The 16,631-nt window shown below is 63.5% G+C and overlaps 4 protein-coding genes and 1 long non-coding RNA gene across 6 annotated transcripts; 3 read left to right on the top strand and 2 right to left on the bottom strand.

Annotated features, from left to right (window-relative positions):
- Positions 1 to 159: 159 nt before the first annotated feature.
- Positions 160 to 2,582, bottom strand: PPP1R14A (protein phosphatase 1 regulatory inhibitor subunit 14A). 2 transcript variants are annotated; one of them, XM_075019448.1, is made up of 4 exons: positions 2,320 to 2,582; positions 1,387 to 1,500; positions 1,250 to 1,282; positions 160 to 964 (listed from the first exon to the last, which is right to left on the bottom strand). In XM_075019448.1, exons 1-4 carry the CDS (start codon positions 2,530 to 2,532, stop codon positions 866 to 868), a joined length of 459 nt encoding a protein of 152 aa, XP_074875549.1. In that variant the 5' UTR covers positions 2,533 to 2,582; the 3' UTR covers positions 160 to 865. The 2 variants fall into 2 exon arrangements, with proteins under 2 accessions (XP_074875549.1, XP_074875550.1); XM_075019449.1 differs by having other exon boundaries at positions 165 to 964; positions 1,387 to 1,467; positions 2,320 to 2,578.
- A 689-nt stretch (positions 2,583 to 3,271) lies between these two features.
- On the top strand, positions 3,272 to 8,219 carry SPINT2 (serine peptidase inhibitor, Kunitz type 2). The gene is made up of 6 exons (XM_075020364.1): positions 3,272 to 3,478; positions 6,188 to 6,358; positions 6,882 to 6,938; positions 7,073 to 7,243; positions 7,344 to 7,397; positions 7,501 to 8,219. Exons 1-6 carry the CDS (start codon positions 3,379 to 3,381, stop codon positions 7,668 to 7,670), a joined length of 723 nt encoding a protein of 240 aa, XP_074876465.1. The 5' UTR covers positions 3,272 to 3,378; the 3' UTR covers positions 7,671 to 8,219.
- A 33-nt stretch (positions 8,220 to 8,252) lies between these two features.
- Positions 8,253 to 9,862, top strand: LOC142026906 (uncharacterized). Its single transcript, XR_012648948.1, has 3 exons — positions 8,253 to 8,889; positions 9,299 to 9,355; positions 9,484 to 9,862. It is a non-coding gene; the product is annotated as an uncharacterized LOC142026906 (long non-coding RNA).
- Positions 9,863 to 9,975: 113 nt separating this feature from the next.
- On the bottom strand, positions 9,976 to 11,764 carry YIF1B (Yip1 interacting factor homolog B, membrane trafficking protein). Its single transcript, XM_075020362.1, has 8 exons — positions 11,710 to 11,764; positions 11,350 to 11,618; positions 11,158 to 11,262; positions 10,979 to 11,057; positions 10,840 to 10,897; positions 10,565 to 10,720; positions 10,384 to 10,477; positions 9,976 to 10,280 (listed from the first exon to the last, which is right to left on the bottom strand). Exons 1-8 carry the CDS (start codon positions 11,726 to 11,728, stop codon positions 10,125 to 10,127), a joined length of 936 nt encoding a protein of 311 aa, XP_074876463.1. The 5' UTR covers positions 11,729 to 11,764; the 3' UTR covers positions 9,976 to 10,124.
- Positions 11,765 to 14,529: 2,765 nt separating this feature from the next.
- LOC142026897 (potassium channel subfamily K member 6-like) lies at positions 14,530 to 16,231 on the top strand. The gene is made up of 3 exons (XM_075020352.1): positions 14,530 to 14,802; positions 15,386 to 15,781; positions 15,886 to 16,231. The coding sequence occupies exons 1-3, from the start codon at positions 14,640 to 14,642 to the stop codon at positions 16,080 to 16,082; spliced, it is 756 nt and encodes a 251-aa protein (XP_074876453.1). The 5' UTR covers positions 14,530 to 14,639; the 3' UTR covers positions 16,083 to 16,231.
- The last annotated feature ends 400 nt before the right edge of the window (positions 16,232 to 16,631 follow it).

Raw genomic sequence — 16,631 nt, 5'->3', positions numbered from 1 at the left:
GGGGAGGATGCTGGGGGCTCACGGTCCCTCCTCCATGGGTGCCCCCCCCGCCCACGGTTGTGGAACCCCAACATCTTTTGGGGTACGGGTTGTGCCCCCCAACTCCTCCCCATACCCCCAGCCCCTCCATCACCCCAGCCCCCCCCCATTATTCCCAGTTCCCCCCCCCGGTACTGCTCCCCCCCCCAGTTTTGGCCCATTCCCACAAAATAAAAGTGATTTTGGGGGGTCCAAGCATGGGAGGTGGGGGACAGCCCCCCATTTTTAGGGGGGGTCAGGATCCCTGCAGGGCCCTCCCTCTGGGAACAGAGCTGGGGGTCGGGGGGGGACGACTTCCTGGCCAGATGTTCCCAACATCTGGATTCTTCTATAAACAGCTGGCGGGGAGGGGGTGGTGCTGAGAACAGGGCAGCTTATCACCGCAGTGACACAAAGTTTTTTTGCGCGGGGGGGGGGACGGGACCCTGGGGACAAGGAGCCTCGGCGGGGGGGGGAGGGCAGGGTGTTGTGTGTGTGTCCCACCCGGGGCCGGAGTGATGCTGGGCTCATGCCTAAATATGGAGCTGGCAGAGGAAGGCAGGCAATGCTGGGAGGGGGGGCTGTTTATGGGGGGCTCCCTATTTTTTTAGGGGCGTCCCTGTTTTTTGGGGGGACCCCAAACTTTGGGGGGGGTCCCCGCCACATGCCACCCCCACCCATGTGACGCAGCGAGGTTTTATTCTGGGGGGGGTCAAAGGATTTACATGGTAGGTAGGCTTAAATACTGTACAGTGGGTGCTGGAGGCGGGGGGGGGACGACCACTTATGGGTGCTGGAAGTGGGTGACCCCACATCCCCCACACCCCACGGTCACGAGTGTGCGGGGTCACAGGGGGGGTGGGTTGGGGTCCTCCGGGCTGGGTCGCTGTAGGACTTGTTGCTTTGGTAGCCCCTTGAGTTGGGTGAGGAGCTCCCGTATGAAGTCCTGCGTGGAGGGGAGAGGTATAAAAAAGGGAGGGGGGGGCTAATTAGAGAACCCCCCAAAAATTAAGCCCCCCCCACCTCCCTTCCCTGAAGCTGCTGCTGGAGATAAGCGGGGAGGAAAAGGCCCCCCCGGAGGAAGCCGGAGCTGAATACTTTTGCCTTTTAAAGCTCGGTTGGAGCAGCCGGAGCTGGGAGAATGCGAGGGGGGGTGGGGGTGGCAGCATGCACCCCCACACACACTCGTGTCACCACCCCACGTGTGCCCCCCCACCCCAGGGGTGCGTACCTCAGTGTCAGCAGTGCACGATCTCAGGATGCCCTGGATGGATGGAGGGGGGGGCGGGATGTGAGGAGGGGGGGTGTCACACGTGGGCCTTGCCCACTCAAAACTCGTGTGGGGTGCCCCCCCCAAAAAACCCACACCTGCAGCTTCTGGGCTCGTTCCTCGTCCGTCTCCAGCTCCAGGAGGTCGTCGATGTTCACCTCGTCCGGCATCTCCCCCTCCTGCCATGGTGGGGGGGGGACACAGGGACACCCCTGGGTGTCCCCAAGACCACCCGCCACCCCGCCTGTCGTGTCGTGTGTGTCCCCCACATGCGTTGGGGAGGGGGGTTGTTTGTCCCCAACCCCTCCCCGCGTGGGGCCTGGGTGTCCCCGAGTCCATGCACCCCCCTCCCCCGCGGTGTGTCACCAACCCCTCCCACGTGTCCCAAACACCCCCCCACCCCCCCGTGTCCCCCCGCCGAGGCCAGCGGGATAACGGGACATCTGTCACCTCCCATCTGTCCCCGTGTCCCCCCGCCCACCCCCCCCGGTCCCTCCGTGTCGTTCCCACGGGGACCGGGTCCGGCACGGGGCGGGGGGGCGACGACGGACACCCGGTCCCGGTGCTGCTCCCGGTCCCGTTCCCATTCTCGTTCCCGTTCCCGTTCCCTGTGCTGCTCCCAGTCCCGCTGCCGGTCCCGTTCCTCGTCCCGGTGCTGCTCCCGGTCCCGGTCCCGTTCCCGCTCCCGTTCCCCTTCCCGGTCCCGGTGCCGCTCCGGATCCCGTTCCCTGTCCCGGTGCTGCTCCCGTTCTCGTTCCCGCTCCCGTTCCCCTTCCCGGTCCCGGTGCCGCTCCGGATCCCGTTCCCTGTCCCGGTGCTGCTCCCGTTCCCGTTCCCGCTCCCGTTCCCCTTCCCGGTCCCGGTGCCGCTCCGGATCCCGTTCCCTGTCCCGGTGCTGCTCCCGTTCTCGTTCCCATTCCTTGTGCGGCTCCCAGTCCCCGTCCCGCTCCCGCTCCCGCTCCCGCTCCCGGTGCTGCTCTGGGTCCCGCTCCCGGTGCCCCTCCCGGTGCCGTCGCCGTTCCCGTCCCTACCCGCCCGCGGTAGAGCTCCTCCAGCCGCCCGTCGATCCACTGCTCCGTGTCCAGCCGCCGCTGCAGCTCCCGCCGGTTGTACTTGACGGTCACCCTCGCCGGTCGCCGCTGGAGCCCGGGGCTGCGGGCGGGGGGCTGGGGACGCCGGACAGCGGGGGAGCGGCCCGGGGAACCCCCCCGCCCCTGCCGCCGCCCCACGCGGTTCGCCGCCATCGCTCGTGGGGACGCGGCGCTCGGGGGGGGGAACGGCCGGCTATAGGGGGCGGAGGGGGGGAGCGGGGGGAGGGGAGGGGCGGCTGGGGGGGAGGGGCTGGGGCGGGGGAGGAGGGGCGGGGGGGAGAGGGGCCCACGGAAGGGCGGGGGGGCGGTAAAACGGGGAGGTCCCCTCCGCCCCCCCCATAGAGACCTATGGAGCCCACAGCTCGTCTAACACTATAGACCCTATAGCCCCCGATAGCCGCCTATAGAGCCCACAGCTCCTCTGAACCCTATAGGCCCTGTAGCCTCCTATAGCGTCCACAGCTCCCCTAACCCTACAGGTCCTATAGCCCCCTATATAGAGCCCACAGCTCCTGTGGACCCTATAGATCCCACAGTGTCCTATAGCACCTATAGCACCACTCCACTAACCCTATAGTCCCCTATAGTCCCCCACAGCACCCACAGCTCCCCTAACCCTATAGACCCCTATAGCCCCCTATAGCGCCGGATCTTCCCGGGGCGTGGTGTGGCGCTTTTTTCCCGCGCCTCATGCAAACGAAGGGGCCGGGCTTAGCAGCAGTGCCTGGGTGGGCGGGGCCTGCGGCCGGCGACGGGGCGGAGCTCGGAGAAGGGGCGGAGCTCGGAGAAGGGGCGGAGCTCGGAGAAGGGGCGGAGCTCGGAGAAGGGGCGGAGCTCGGGGGCGGGGCGGAGCGCGCCGTCGGGGCGGAGCTTGGGGGCGGAGCGGAGCTCGGAGTGGGGGCGGAGCTCGGCGGCGAGGTGGGGCGCACCTGTGTGACGTGGGCGGGCGGGGCGCACCTGTGTGACGCAGCGGCGGCGGCGGCGGCGACGGCGGCGGCCATGGCGCCTGGGCGGCTCCTCCCGCTCCTCCTGCTGCTCCTGCTGCCCACGGCCGCCGCCATCGACGCCCGGCCCGGCCCCGAGGGGCCCCCCCTGCTCGGTAACGGCCGCTTCCACGCCCCGGGGGGGGGTGGGCGGGGTTAGAGCGGGGGGGGGCGGCGGCCTCTGGGGGGAGGCCGCGGCCTCCTGAGGGCCTTGGAGCGGGGGGAACCAGTCTGAGCGGTGGATCCTGAGGGGGGGCGTCTGGGGGGTCGCGCCTTTGAGGACCCTGAGGGGGTCCTGACCTTTGGGGAGGTTCCAGGGAGGGTTTGAGGGGGGTCACAGCCTTGAGGGAGGGGCTCTGAAGGCTTTGGGGGGGGCCCCGAGGGGGTCCTGACCTTCGGGGAGTCCCCGAGAAGATGGGGGGGGGGTCACAGCCTCGAGGGAGGGGCTCTGGAGGCTTCGGGGGGCTCTGAGGGTCTCTGTGAGGACCCTGAGGGGGTCCTGACTTTGGGGTGGGGTCCTCCCCATGGGGGGGGGGGGGCTCTGAAGGCTCCTGGGGGGCAGGCTGTGGCTTTAGGGGGGCTCTGGGGACCTCTGTAAAGGTCCTGAGGGGGTCCTGACCTTCAGGGGGTCACGGGGAAGGTTTGAGGGGGCGTCACAGCCTTGAGAGAGAGGCTCTGAAACCCTCTGAAGACTACTGACGGGCAGGCTGTTGGCTTGGGGGTGGGCTCTGGGGGCCTCTATGAGGACCCTGAGGGTGTCCTGACCTTTGGGGTGGTCACAGGGAAGGTTTGAGAGGGCTCACAGCCTTGAGGGGTGGCTCTGGAGACTTGGGGGGGGGGGGCAGGCTCTGGGGGCCTCAGTAAGGCTTATAGCCTTTGGAGGAGAGGCCCAGAGTGAATCTTGAGTGGGGTCGTGGGCTTGGGGATTGAGCCTGGGTCCTTGGGGAGGGGTGCCCTGTGGGGTCACAGCATCAGGGGAGGGTCTTGGAACCCCTCTCAGGGGGCAGGTTGTGTTGGGTTGTGGCCTTTTGGGGGGTCATGACCTTAGGGGAAAGGCCTGAGTGGGGTCACAGCCTCAGGGAATGACCCTGGGGTCCCTGGAGGGTGGGGACTCTGGGGGGGTCATGGCCTTGATGGGGGGGGTCTCTAAATCCTCCTGGGGGTGTCCAGGTCCTTTGGAGAAGGGGGTCTCTGGTCAGGGTGGCCCTGCTGCTACTTCTCCAGAGGAAAAGCCTCTGTTCCTTTTTCTTCTTTTGTCATTTTAAAGCAAAAATGGCTCATTGTTCCTTCCCTTCACGGGGAGTGGGCTGGGGGGAGCCACCCCAGTGGCTCTGGCGAGGTTTGGGGGAGTCAAAAAGGGGTTTCACATACACCCCCCCCCTGAAACCACCACACCACCATTCCCTCTGCTCCAAGCTTCCTCTTTGTCTTGAGGAAATCCTGCCTGAGCCTTCCCCAACGCCCTGGGGCTGATTTTTGGGGGGGGGTTTTACAGGGCTTCAAAGCACCCTCCACCTTGGCGGGAGGTAGATTCAGCCTCCCCCACCCCCTCTGCAGTCACAGGATCCATCCCGCTCCCTCAGAATGGAGCAGCGGCTTTTTTTCCCCCAGCAAAAATCTGGATCCTGGCTATCCCAACCAACCCTGGAGAGCCACTGGGAGCCCTTGAGGGAGCAAGTTCGCCCGGTCGCTGCCCTCAAATTCTCCGTAAACAGGAAACGACTTGCACTTTTAAACCCAGTTCATTACCTCGGCGGCTTAATGAGGAAGAAATTTGGGTCTTTCCCTGGGCTGCTGGATTCTGATCCCACTGGGATTTTCTTTTCCTGAGCCAAAAATGTGGCTTTTTGGGTTGTTTGGGGTTTTTTTTAAACATATTTCATCACTTTCAGCTGGAAATCAGGTCCCAGCTGGATAATTTTGCCGCACCTGGACCGTCTGTGGCCACTGGACCAGCAAATCTGTGTGCCACTGGCTCTTTTCCACCACCCCCCAACCCCAGGAGATGTATTAAGTTGGGGGGAACAGCACATAGAGGCCCCCCCAAAACCTCCCCATGCCTCTCAGGGGCTGTATCCCCACCCTGTGATCCCATTTGGGGTGTCCCCCCCCCATGTCCTGGAAAGCCAGGAAGTGGCCGAGGGGGCAGTTTTGCGACGGGGGATTTCGGTAAAGCCCGAATTTGGGGATTTAGGCTTGGTTTTGTCTAAAACTGGAAGTTTCTGGCTCTTTGGTTTATCATCATCATTATTTCATTTATTATTATCAGTATTTGGTTTATTATTTGGTTTATTATTGTCAAATTTTTATTATTATTTAGTTTATTATTATTTGGTTTATTGTTTTCAGCTTATTCTTATTACTTGGTTTATTATTGTTGGTTTATTCTTACTATTTGGTTTATTATTGTCAGTTTATTACTATTACTTTGTTTTTTATTTTCAGCTTATTCTTATTATTTGGTTTATTATTGTCAGTTTATTACTATTATTTGGTTTATTACTGTCAGTTTAATACTATTACTTGGTTTATTATTTATTATCCTAGCGGATTTCCTGTCGCTCTGGCCCTGGAGCACTGCTCGCTGCCCTATTTCCAGCAGCGTAGGCCAGGGGGGCTGCTGGATGTTTTCTGTGGGGGGACAGTTTGCCTCTTGGGCTCTGCCTTGTGCTGGGAATTGGCACGGAGCTGGGCTGCCGAGCCAGTAAATCCCTTCCCAATGCAGGGGGGCAGGTTGGCAGTTGCATCTGTCCCCCCAAAATCTGGGGAAAGTGGGGTTTTTGGTCGTGACGGTTAATGTCTTTTTCTGTTTTTCCTCCTGGCAGAGCTCTGCTCGCTGCCCAAGGCGGTGGGACAGTGCCGGGCCTCGATGCCACGGTGGTGGTTCAACATCACTGGTGGTTTGTGCCAAAGCTTCGTCTTTGGCGGCTGCAAGGGGAACGCCAACAACTTCCTGACAGAGCGGGAATGTCAGGAGAGCTGCGTCCTCAGAGGGGGTAAGGTCACTGTGGAGTGGGGGGCAGGGACATGCATGGCGCGGATCCCATCCCTGGGGGGATCTGGGGATCGTCCTGGCGTTCACCATGAGCCGAGAGCGGATGTCATGGTGAATGCCGACATGGCCGTGTCCTGGTTTGGGGGGAATCACTCACCCAAATTCTTCCCCAGGAACCATCTCAGGAAGCTTTAACACTGAATTTGGTGTCAAACACCCCCAAATAACCCACCAAATTGCGGTATTTTATTGTTTTGGTGTCAAACACCCCAAAATAATTCACCAAACTGGGTCATTTGTGGGCCTTTTTATTGCTTTGGTGTCAAACACCCTGAAATAAGTCACCAAATTGACTTACTTGGGTGGGGTTTTTTATTGTTTCACTATCAACCCCAAATAAACAAAAAATGGGGTTATTTTATTGTTTTGCTGTCAAACACCCCAAAATAACCCACCAAACTGTGTCATTTTGGGTTTGTGGTTTGTTTTTGTTTGGTTGTTTTTTTTTTAATAATTTTCCCCAGTTCTGAAGAAACCTGATCATCGCACCGAGCAGACCAAAGCCGACTCCACCTACGACGGTAAAACCTCACAGCGACGCTCGGCGCTGCCGAATCCCTTTCCCCCCACCACCATTTCCTTGGGCAACGCCAGGAGAATTTGGGGGGAGGTCTGTGCCCAACATACCCCTCCCTTAAATTCCTCCCCACCCCAGCATACTGCACCGTCCCCCGGGTGACCGGCCCATGCCGTGCCTCCTTTCTGCGCTGGTACTACAACCCGGCAAACCGAACCTGCCGGCAATTCATCTACGGCGGCTGCCGGGGAAATAAGAACAACTACCAGCACGAAGAGGAATGCTTGAAACGCTGCAGCCCCAAGCCAGGTGAGGGGCAGGGGACCGTCCCCGAGCGGCCTCGGGGACGTTCTGGTGTTCCTGTCCCCTGTCCGCCCCCCCCATCTCACTCCGGTTTCCCTCCCCGTAGAAGATATCGGTGGCACCGGTGCTGATTTCCGCAGCGATTTTCTCTCTACCAAAGGTAAGCGCCGGTGGGGCTCCCTTCCCCATCTCCCTTGGAGACACGGGTGACATCCTAATGTCCTCTTTCGGTGTTTTTTTTGGGGTGTTCCCCCCACACACAGTGCTGGCACTGGGGGTGCTCCTGGCCGTCCTGGCAGCCATTTTGCTGGGTTACGTGACGGACATCGCCCTCAAGACGTGCCGGAGAAAACCGGAGCTGCCAGGAGTGGGAACGGGATGGAGCCCCAGCGATGACAAGGAATATCTGATGAGCAACGCCTACACCCTCTGAGAAGGGGGTGATGCATCCCTTCTTTGTGGACCCCCCCCCAAAGTGGGAGGACCGCCCTCCCCACACCCCCCCCCCATAATGACTTCTCTGGTGCATTTTGGGCACCTCACTTGTTCTTTGTAATTATTTTTCCTCTTTTTTTCGGGGCTGTTTTTTTAAAATTCTTTTGTAGAAAAACAGGGTTGTGGGCACTCACTAGTGGGGGCAGGATAGGGGAATTGCTCCCCACCCCCCCCCATGAAAGGGGGGGTTTCTCCCCCCTTCCCTGCCTTTTCCCACCTGGATTCAGCAGCTGGCTGGACCCGGGGGGGGCAAACCCTCTCCAAGTGATTTTGGTGGGGGGGGTCCTATTGCTTTTGGGGGATCCTATCCCCTTGCTTTTGGGGGGAGGGGGGGCACGTGGGGGGCATTCCTGATTCATTGTTGTGTCGAATCAACCAGATTGAGGGTTTAATTATTAATTTTGGGGGTGGGTTGTTTGGTTTGGGCGTTTTTTTTATACGTTAAGAGGGATTTTTTTTTTCTGAATAAAGGGAGATGTGAACCACCCTCTGGGGGGGCTCGGGATTCTTGGGGTGGGTGGGGGGCACCCCAAAAGTGCCTGGGGAGGTGGGGAGGCTGAGAATCTCAACCATGGGGAGGGTGGGAAGCTCTGATGGGGCTGGGACAGCATTTCCCCCCCCCCCCCAGCCCAGATGAGGCCCTGTAGGGTGGGGTGGGGGTGGGGGGGCAAAAACAGGGAGTCCAAGCCCCTATGGGAATGGGGGCACACTTGCACGCCCTTATGTGTGGGCCCCTCCCTCCCGAATCTGCTGACTCAGCAAAGATAAACCCTGTCCCACCCTGGCGCCGGCTGGACTGGATCTGGAACACACCCAGGGGGGTGGGGGGGGTCCCCCTATTCCCTCACCCCCCCCAACCTGCTGGGGAAAATTGGGGTGTCTGGGGGGGGGGAGGAGAAAAGGGACAGAACTGTCCCTGTTTTGGGGGGGGGGGGGGCCTGAACCTTGCCTCCCTCCCTGCCATGCAAATACACCCCTCCCCAAAAATATTCAGACCCCACCCCAAGAGGCACCGCCCAGGGCAAGGTCCCCCCCGCCCCCACCCTGTGCACCCATAAAAGCTGGGGGGGGCCAGGTTGGCACAGCAGTTGCTGGCAGCTCCCCGCCCCCCAGCCATGGACAAGCAACACCACAAGGAGCCATGCAAGAAGCACAAGGTGAGGAGGCTGCGTCAGGACCCCCCACCCGGGACCCCCCCCCCACCCCAGCACAGGCTTCCCCTGGGGACCCCCACAGCCCTGCACCTATGGCCCTGGGGACCCCAAACTCCTAGGACCTCCCCTCTGCCCAGTCCTGGAACCCCACACTCCCCTAGACTGGGGAACCCCCTGGCGCCCCCCAGCCTGGAGACCCCCCCCACCCCAGAGTGCCCCCCCCGCTCTGGTGACCCCCACAGCCCCAGGACTGCCCCCCCCCCCCAAACTTGGGGACCCCACGCCCCTGCCCAACTCCAGCATCCCAGAGCCTTGACACCCCACTGCTCTAGCACCCCCTGAGCCCTGGGACCCCCCCCCCAGCTGCATGGGAGGCACCCCAGGGCCCCCCCTAATTCCACCTTCCCCCCAGGACGGCCACTCCTCTGACTCTTCCAGTTCCAGCTCCAGCTCTGACAGTGAGGGAAAGGTAAGGACAGAGTCCCCCCTTCCATGTCCCCTGCACCCCAAAATCCCCTTGCACCCCACTTTGGGGGGCCACACACAGCCCTGTGTGTCCCCCCCCTACCCCATTAACTCCCCCCTGCCACCCCCCAGCACCATGGCCCTGGCCACGAGCATAAGAAAAAGGACAAACTGCACAAGAAACCCAAGGAAAAGAAGAAGGAGAAGAAAAGTCACTGAGGTGGGGGACAGGGGGGTGACAAGGGGCTGACAAGGGCCCCCCCCACCATGAGATGTCACCTGTGCCCCCCCCTCGCCATGGGCTGTCACCAGTTCCCCCTCCCTGCTAATAAAGAGCTTGAAGGCGTCACCAGAGCAAAGTCCGTGTGTGTCACACCCTGGTGTCACTGGGGGGGGACGACGAGACAAAACCCTAGGGATGGCCACCCCTGCACCCCAAAATTCTGGAGGGGGGGCTGAAAGGGGACCCCAAAACCTGGTGGCTTTAGCTGAGGGCACCGCCCCCTGCTTGTTCCCACACCCCTAAAAGCAACACCTGTGACATGGAGGGGGGGGGCCACTATCCAAGGCCCCCCAAGTGGCCTGCACCCCCTCCCCAAAAAAACCAGGGTACAGATACCCCACCACGCTCCCCAGGCAGCATTTATTGAAGCAGACGAGGGCAAAGTGGGGGTCGGGGCTGGGCATAAAGTGGGTTTGGGGCGGGTAAAGCAGGGTTGGGGGAGTAAAATGGGGCTTGGGGGGAATAAAACGGGATTCGGGGGGGCCCCCCCTCACCTGAGGAGGTGGTAGGTGAGCCAGTACATGAAGAGGGGCTGGGCGGCGGCGATGGCCATGGTCAGGTACATCCGCAGCTGGTTTTTGGCCCCTCGCACCAACACCCCCTCAGCCGCTGCCTCCGACAGCAGCTTCAGCCGCAGCGTCCTGATCTGTTGCGGGGGGTGGGAGCAGGAAAAAAAAAAAAAGGGGGTGAAGCCCCCCCCTCCCTAAAAAGCCCCCCCTTTTTTCCCTGCACCCCCTTTTTTTTTTTACCATGAAGACGAAGATGCTGAGGCAGCACCAGCTCAGCACCACGTAGTAACCTGTTCGGCCGAAGAGGAGCCCAAAGACGAGGCCGATGATCATCCTGCCGTCACCGAAGGGGGAGTTATCAAGCTGTATCCCCCCCCAAAATATAAAAAACACCCCCCCACACTAAAAAAACATCTCTCACCCCACGTATTTGTAGCCGGCAAAGGCAATGAGGTCGATGGTGGTGAGGTCGGTGTTGACGGTGACGAGGTAGAGGCTGAGGAGGACGGCCAGCACCTCCACGATCAACCAGGCCAGCGCCGAGCTCGCCTGCAAGCCCAGGCTGTCGGGGGAGAATCTGGAGGGCGGGGGCGACATTAAACTGGGGGGGGGCACCTTAAATTTGGAGGGGGTGGCATGGTTTTGCTTGCACCCCCTTTTTTGAGGGGAGAACTTGGGTGTCAGCGTTCTCCTCACCTGTTCTGGGTGCCCAGAGCCAAGCCGGCGATGAGGATGTAGGTGATGAAGGCCATCACTGTGGGGGGGACAGGACACGTCACCAGAGGGGGGGGTGGGGGGGGATGGGAGACATGGGGGGGGGGGGCCAGAAACGTACCCGGGATGTAGAGATCAGGGGCGTTGACATCAAAACGGGGGGCAACTGGGGCGTCCTGCTGGTACCTCACCTGCCAGTCCTTGGTGAACGGGGGGGGGGTAAATACCGTTAGGGTCCCCCCCCGAGGCTCCGGTAGTGCCCCCCCTCCCGGTACCGGCCCCCTCCTCGCCTCCCCTCACCTGATGCACGAAGGGAAAAACGAGGAGCCCCAGTTTTCTGCCCACATAGACGGTGTCCACGGCGAAATAATACTTCAGTCTCCCCACCGGGATGAACCGATCGAGCTGTGGGGAGGTAAAAAAGCCGTGAAGGGGCGGAAGGGGGGGTGGGTCCCAGTAACCGGCTCCCCCCCCCGCCCCGATACCACTCACGTTACGGTCCACGATATCGCGGCCCTGACTGGCCAAACTGCTGCCGTAAACCACGGCCAGGCTGGATACCGGTTCTCTCAGGAAAGAAGCGGGAGGTGGGTAGGGGGAGGAAACGGGAGGCGGACCCCCGTAACCCCGGCCCGGCTGGGCCCCCCCCCCGCCGCCGCCGCCGCCGCCGCCGCCGCCGCCTCCCGCCGCGCTGGTATCATCGAAGAGAGGGTGGGGATCCGCCATACGCGGGGCCGCCGCCGGTACCCGGCGTTTGGGGGCTGCGGGGAGAGGAGAAGTGAGGCCTGAGGGGGCTTTGGGGGGGGGGGTCAGGACCGCTCGCCCCAGCCGCCCCCCCCCCGCCGCGCTCACGGTGCCGCTCCAGCTCCATCCTGCCGCGTCTCCTCACTTCCGCTTCCGCCAGCCGACCCGTCACGTGGCTCCCTGCCTGCGCTGCGCTGATTTGGCCGCTCTGGCGGAAGTCGTTGGCGAGCGGGAGAGGCGGACCCGCCCTGCTGCTTCAGCGGAAGCGAGGGGGCGGGGAAATGGGGCGGGGCGGGGCGGGGGCAGGAGCCGGGATACCGTGCCCGGCTTCAAGATGGCGGCGCATGCCCCGCCTCGTGTCGCCATGGCAACGCAGCGGGCCTGGGCGAGGCCTGGGGCTCCCCACGGTGGCCCCGGGGCCACGGTGTCATGGCCACGGCGATGGCCGCGGTGGCCACGGTATCCCCAGGGCCGTGGTGTCCCCAGGGATGTCCCCAGGACCACGATGTCCCCACAGACGTCACCGGACCTGTGGCATCCTGGCCACGGGGACGGCTGTGGCGGCCACGGAGTCCCCAGGGCCAGGGCTGTGGTGGCCCCAGGGCCACAGTGTCATGGTCACAGGGATGTCCCTGGTGGCTGTGGCATCCCCAGGACCACAGTGTCCCCAGGGACGTCCCCAGGGCTGCGGTGTTATGGCCATGGGGATGGCCATGGCGTCCATGGTGGCCCCAGGGCTGTGGTGGCCCCAGGGCCACAGTGTCATGGCCATAGGGATGTCCACAGTGGCCATGGTGTCCCCAGGACCACGGTGTCCCCAGGACCGTGGTGTTCCCAGAGCCATGGAGTCATGGCTGTGGGGATGGCCGTGGGGGCCATGGTGTCCCCAGGGCTGTGGTGTCCCAAGGGATGTCCCCAGGACCACAGTGTCCCCAGAGCCATGGCATCATGGCCATGGGGATGGCTGTGGTGGCCATGGTGTCCCCAGGGATGTCCCCAGGGCTGTCCCCAGAGCCATGGAGTCACGTCTGCGGGGATGGCCGTGGTGGCCACAGTGTCCCCAGGGCCACAGTGTCCCCAGGACCATGGTGTCATGGCCATGGGGATGGCCATGCTGGCCGTGGTGTCCCCAGGGCCACAGTGTCATGGCCATGGGGATGGCTATGGTGACCACAGTGTCCCCAGGACCACAGTGTCCCCAGGACCACAGTGTCTCCAGGGACATCACCGGAGCTGTGGCATCATGGCCATGGGGATGGCTGTGGTGGCCACGGTGTCCCCAGGGTCATGGCGACCCCAGGGCTATGGTGTCACCAGGGCCACAGTGTCATGGTCACAGGGATGGCTGCAGTGGCCACAGTGTCCCCAGGAACGTGGATGTCCCCAGGGCTTCAGTGTCATGACCATGGGGATGGCCATGGTGGCCATGGTGTCCCCAGGACCATGGTGTCCCAAGGGATGTCCCCAGGACCATGGTGTCCCCAGGGACATCACCAGAGCTGTGGCATCATGGCCATGGGGACGGCTGTGGTGGCCATGGTGTCCCCAGGACCACAGTGTCCCCAGGACCACGGTGTCCCCAGAACCGTGGAGTCATGGCTGTGGGGATGGCTGTGGTAGCCACAGTGTCCCCAGGACCACGGTGTCCCCAGGGACGTCACCAGAGTTGTGACATCACGGCCATGGGGATGGCTGTAGTGGCCATGGTGTCCCCAGGGCCACAGTGAACCCCGGGATGTCCCCAGAGCTGCGGTGTCATGGCCACAGGGATGGCCCTGGTGGCTGGACCACGGTGTCCCCAGGACCACAGTGTCATGGCCACAGGGCTGGCCATGGTGGCCACGGTGTCCCCAGCACCACGGTGTCCCTTGGGTGTCATCGTCCCCATCCCCACAGCCCACGTTGCTCCATGGGAGCTCAGGCAGGGTCCACCATGTCCCCATCCCCCCCCAGGACCCCCCCCATGGGTGTCCGTGTCCTCCCGTTATGTGTCCATCCCCCCCCCCCTCAGCGTCCCCTGACGTCACCGGGGCGGCCGCAGGAGGAAACCGACGGTCCCGTGGGAGCGCGTGATGGTCCCGTGACTGATGGGCGCTGCCGGGGGGGTCGGACAGACGGACACCCTGCCTGTCTGTCTGTCTGGGCCGGGGGGTGTGACCTTGGGGGGTTCCTGCACCCCCCACCTTGGCCTGGTGCCTACTGACCAGTTACACCCCAGTACTGGGCACCCTGGTACTGGTCACCCCAGTTGCACCCCATTACTGGTCACCCCAGTTACCTCCCCCCAGTACTGGTCACCCCACTCCCCCAGTTGCCCCCCCTTACTGGTCACCCCAGTTGCACCCCAGTCTCCCAGTTGCACCCTATTACTGGGCACCCCAGTTGCCCCCCATTACTGGTCACCCCAGTTACCCCCCCAGTACTGGTCACCCCAGTTGCCCCCCATTACTGGTCACCCCAGTTACCCCCCCAGTACTGGTCACCCCAGTTGCCCCCCATTACTGGGCACCCCAGTTGCACCCCAGCCCCCAGTTGCACCCTATTACTGGGCACCCCAATTACCCCTCCCAGTACTGGTCACCCCAGTTGCCCCCCAGGACTGAGCACCCTGGTACTGGTCACCCCAGTTGCATCCCATTACTGGTCACCCCAGTTACCCCTCCCAGTACTGGTCACCCCAGTTGCCCCCCCCATTACTAGTCACCCCAGTTGCCCCCCAGGACTGAGCACCCTGCTACTGGTCACCCCAGTTACCCCCCAGGACTGGTTCCCCGGAGTGGGGGGGTGCTGCCCCCCCGCCCACCACCCATTACCCCCCCCTTCCCCGGCCCCGGTGCCGCCCCCCCCGGGGCGGATCCCGGGGGGGGGCGGTCAGAGGCCGCGGTGATGGTCGCGGGGACCAGAGGCCACGGTGAAGGGCGCGGGGTCGGGACCGGGGGCTACGGCGAGGGGAGCGGGACCGGAGGCCGGGGGCCACGGTGAGGGGCGCGGGGTGGGGGGGGGTCGGGGCCGGAGGCTGCGGTGAGGGGCGCGGGGCCATGGGGCGCGGCGCGGTGCTGGTGGTGGTCGCCTACGCTGGGCTGCTGTTGCTGGGAGCGCTGGGGCTGTGGGCGCTGGAGGGGACCCCCGGGACCCCCAACGCCTCCGAGTGGGACCTCGCCACCGCCTTCCTCTTCGTCACCACCCTCCTCACCACCGTGGGTAAGGGCGGCACCCCCGGGACACCCCCCTCCCGCCCTGAGATCTGGGACCCCCATAAGATGGGGGACCCCCGGGAGCACCGGGACCCCTGGCACCCCCGGGAGATTGGGGACCCCTGTGTGCACTGGGACCCCTGGGACCCCCATGTGCACTGGATCCCCCCCTGCAGCCCAGGACCCCTGCATGCACCCCAGGACCCCCCTGCACCCCAGGACCCCCCCTGAACCCCAGGATCCCCAGGACCCCCCTGCACCCCAGGACCCCCCCTGAACCCCAGGATCCCCTGGACCCCCCTGCATCCAGGACCGCCCTGCACCCAGGACCCCCATGTACACCCCAGGATCCCCGAGACTCCCATGCCCCCCAGGACCCTCCATGCGCCCCAGGACCCCCCTGCACCCCATGATCCCCCAAGCCCCCCCCCCGCACCCCCAGGCCACCCACCACACCCCCCTCCCAGACCACACCCCCCCCCATCCGCACCCCCATCCCCACATCCTCCCCCCCGCCCCAAGCTCCAGCTCTGGGTTGAGGGGTGGGGGCACCCCATTAACCCCCCCCCTCCTCCTCCCCCCTGCAACAGGCTACGGCTCGGTGGCCCCCCTCTCAGCAACCGGCAAAGCCTTCTGCATGGCCTACGCCGTGGTGGGCGTCCCCATCACCATGTTGACGTTGACGGCAGCCGTCCGACGGTTGACGGTGCCCTTGGTCCACCGTCCCCGGTTGTACCTACAGGCGCAATGGGGCTACAGCCGGCGTGGGGCCGCCCATATCCACTTCGTCTTCTTGGTGGGCGTCACCTCGGGGGTCTTGGTGCTTCTCCCCGCCGCCGTGTTCTATGTCCTTGAAGGTACTTGGACCTACTTGGATGCCGTCTACTTCTGCGTCATCTCTCTTTGCACCATTGGGTTGGGGGATCTTGTGCCGGCCGAGCAACCGGGTCAACCGTTGAGGCAACTCTACCAAGTAGCCGTAGCCGGTGAGTAGAACTGGGGGGGGTGTGTCGGACTCCCCCCACCCCAAAATTGGAGGTCTTGGATGGGCTGAGGCTGGGTTCTTGATGTCTTGTCCCACCACCACCAGCCTATCTGCTGCTGGGGTTGACGGGCGTCCTGCTGTTGGCGCAGACCTTCCATCGGTTGGCCGAGCTCCACGGCATCACCGGCATCGCTGGCGGCATCTCGGCACCGGATGAAGCCGCCGAGTTGTTGGAGGGGACAAGGGATGAGGAGAAACCAGCCAGGGGGGGCCGAGGTGGGGGGGGATCCATCAATGGGTAGCATTGGTGGAATTCCTGGGTGGGGATGGGGGACACCGGGGGACACCGGGGTGGGGCAGGGGGGCAATAAATGGGTGGCTAAAGCAGGTTGGTTTCACTGTGTTCACCCCATGGTTTGGGGGGGGCAGGGGGGGCAGTGAGGACCTGGGTGTCTGGGGTGGTTTCCAATGAAAACATTGATATTTTTGGGGTGTCAAGGGGGAGGGGCCCAATCCCATGAGGACTTCCCAATCCCATGGCAGGGGGGGTCCTAGTGTCAAGGGGGGTGTCCAAGTGCTAGGGGGGTGTCCCAGTCCCCTGGGGGGGTCCCCACACTCCCATGGGGGGGTCCCAAGCCCATTGACAGTGGGAGTCCCCAGCGTCCAAGGGGGTCCCAGTGCCATGGGGGGGGGTCCCAATCTCATGGAGGGGTCCCAGTCCCATGGAGGGGGTTCTAGTCCTTGGCGGGGGGAGCACCAGCACCATATGGGACTCAGCCCCACAGGGTCCCAGCACACCTGGGGGGTGTGGGGGGGGTCCTGCCTGGACCCAAATACCCCCTCCAGTCCCC

Source organism: Buteo buteo, chromosome Z (assembly GCF_964188355.1).
Source record: "Buteo buteo chromosome Z, bButBut1.hap1.1, whole genome shotgun sequence".
Classification (NCBI taxonomy): Eukaryota; Metazoa; Chordata; class Aves; order Accipitriformes; family Accipitridae; genus Buteo; species Buteo buteo.
This window is presented reverse-complemented; position numbering and strand designations above follow the sequence as displayed.

Excerpts from the sequence above, each read along its gene's own strand:
- SPINT2 (XM_075020364.1), top strand. The coding sequence starts at position 3,379 with ATGGCGCCTGGGCGGCTCCTCCCGCTCCTCCTGCTGCTCCTGCTGCCC. Across the intron at positions 3,479-6,187 it reads CGAGGGGCCCCCCCTGCTCG|AGCTCTGCTCGCTGCCCAAG; the intron begins GTAACGGCCGCT and ends TCCTCCTGGCAG. Across the intron at positions 6,939-7,072 it reads AGCCGACTCCACCTACGACG|CATACTGCACCGTCCCCCGG; the intron begins GTAAAACCTCAC and ends TCCCCACCCCAG.
- YIF1B (XM_075020362.1), bottom strand. Across the intron at positions 11,058-11,157 it reads TTTTTCCCTTCGTGCATCAG|GACTGGCAGGTGAGGTACCA; the intron begins GTGAGGGGAGGC and ends CCGTTCACCAAG. Across the intron at positions 10,478-10,564 it reads GCCGGCTACAAATACGTGGG|GATGATCATCGGCCTCGTCT; the intron begins GTGAGAGATGTT and ends CGGTGACGGCAG.
- LOC142026897 (XM_075020352.1), top strand. The coding sequence starts at position 14,640 with ATGGGGCGCGGCGCGGTGCTGGTGGTGGTCGCCTACGCTGGGCTGCTG. Across the intron at positions 14,803-15,385 it reads CACCCTCCTCACCACCGTGG|GCTACGGCTCGGTGGCCCCC; the intron begins GTAAGGGCGGCA and ends CCCCTGCAACAG. Across the intron at positions 15,782-15,885 it reads CTACCAAGTAGCCGTAGCCG|CCTATCTGCTGCTGGGGTTG; the intron begins GTGAGTAGAACT and ends CACCACCACCAG.
- PPP1R14A (XM_075019448.1), bottom strand. The coding sequence starts at position 2,532 with ATGGCGGCGAACCGCGTGGGGCGGCGGCAGGGGCGGGGGGGTTCCCCG. Across the intron at positions 1,501-2,319 it reads AGGAGCTCTACCGCGGGCGG|GGGTGTCCCTGTGTCCCCCC; the intron begins GTAGGGACGGGA and ends GGGGACACCCAG. Across the intron at positions 1,283-1,386 it reads AACGAGCCCAGAAGCTGCAG|GGCATCCTGAGATCGTGCAC; the intron begins GTGTGGGTTTTT and ends CCATCCATCCAG.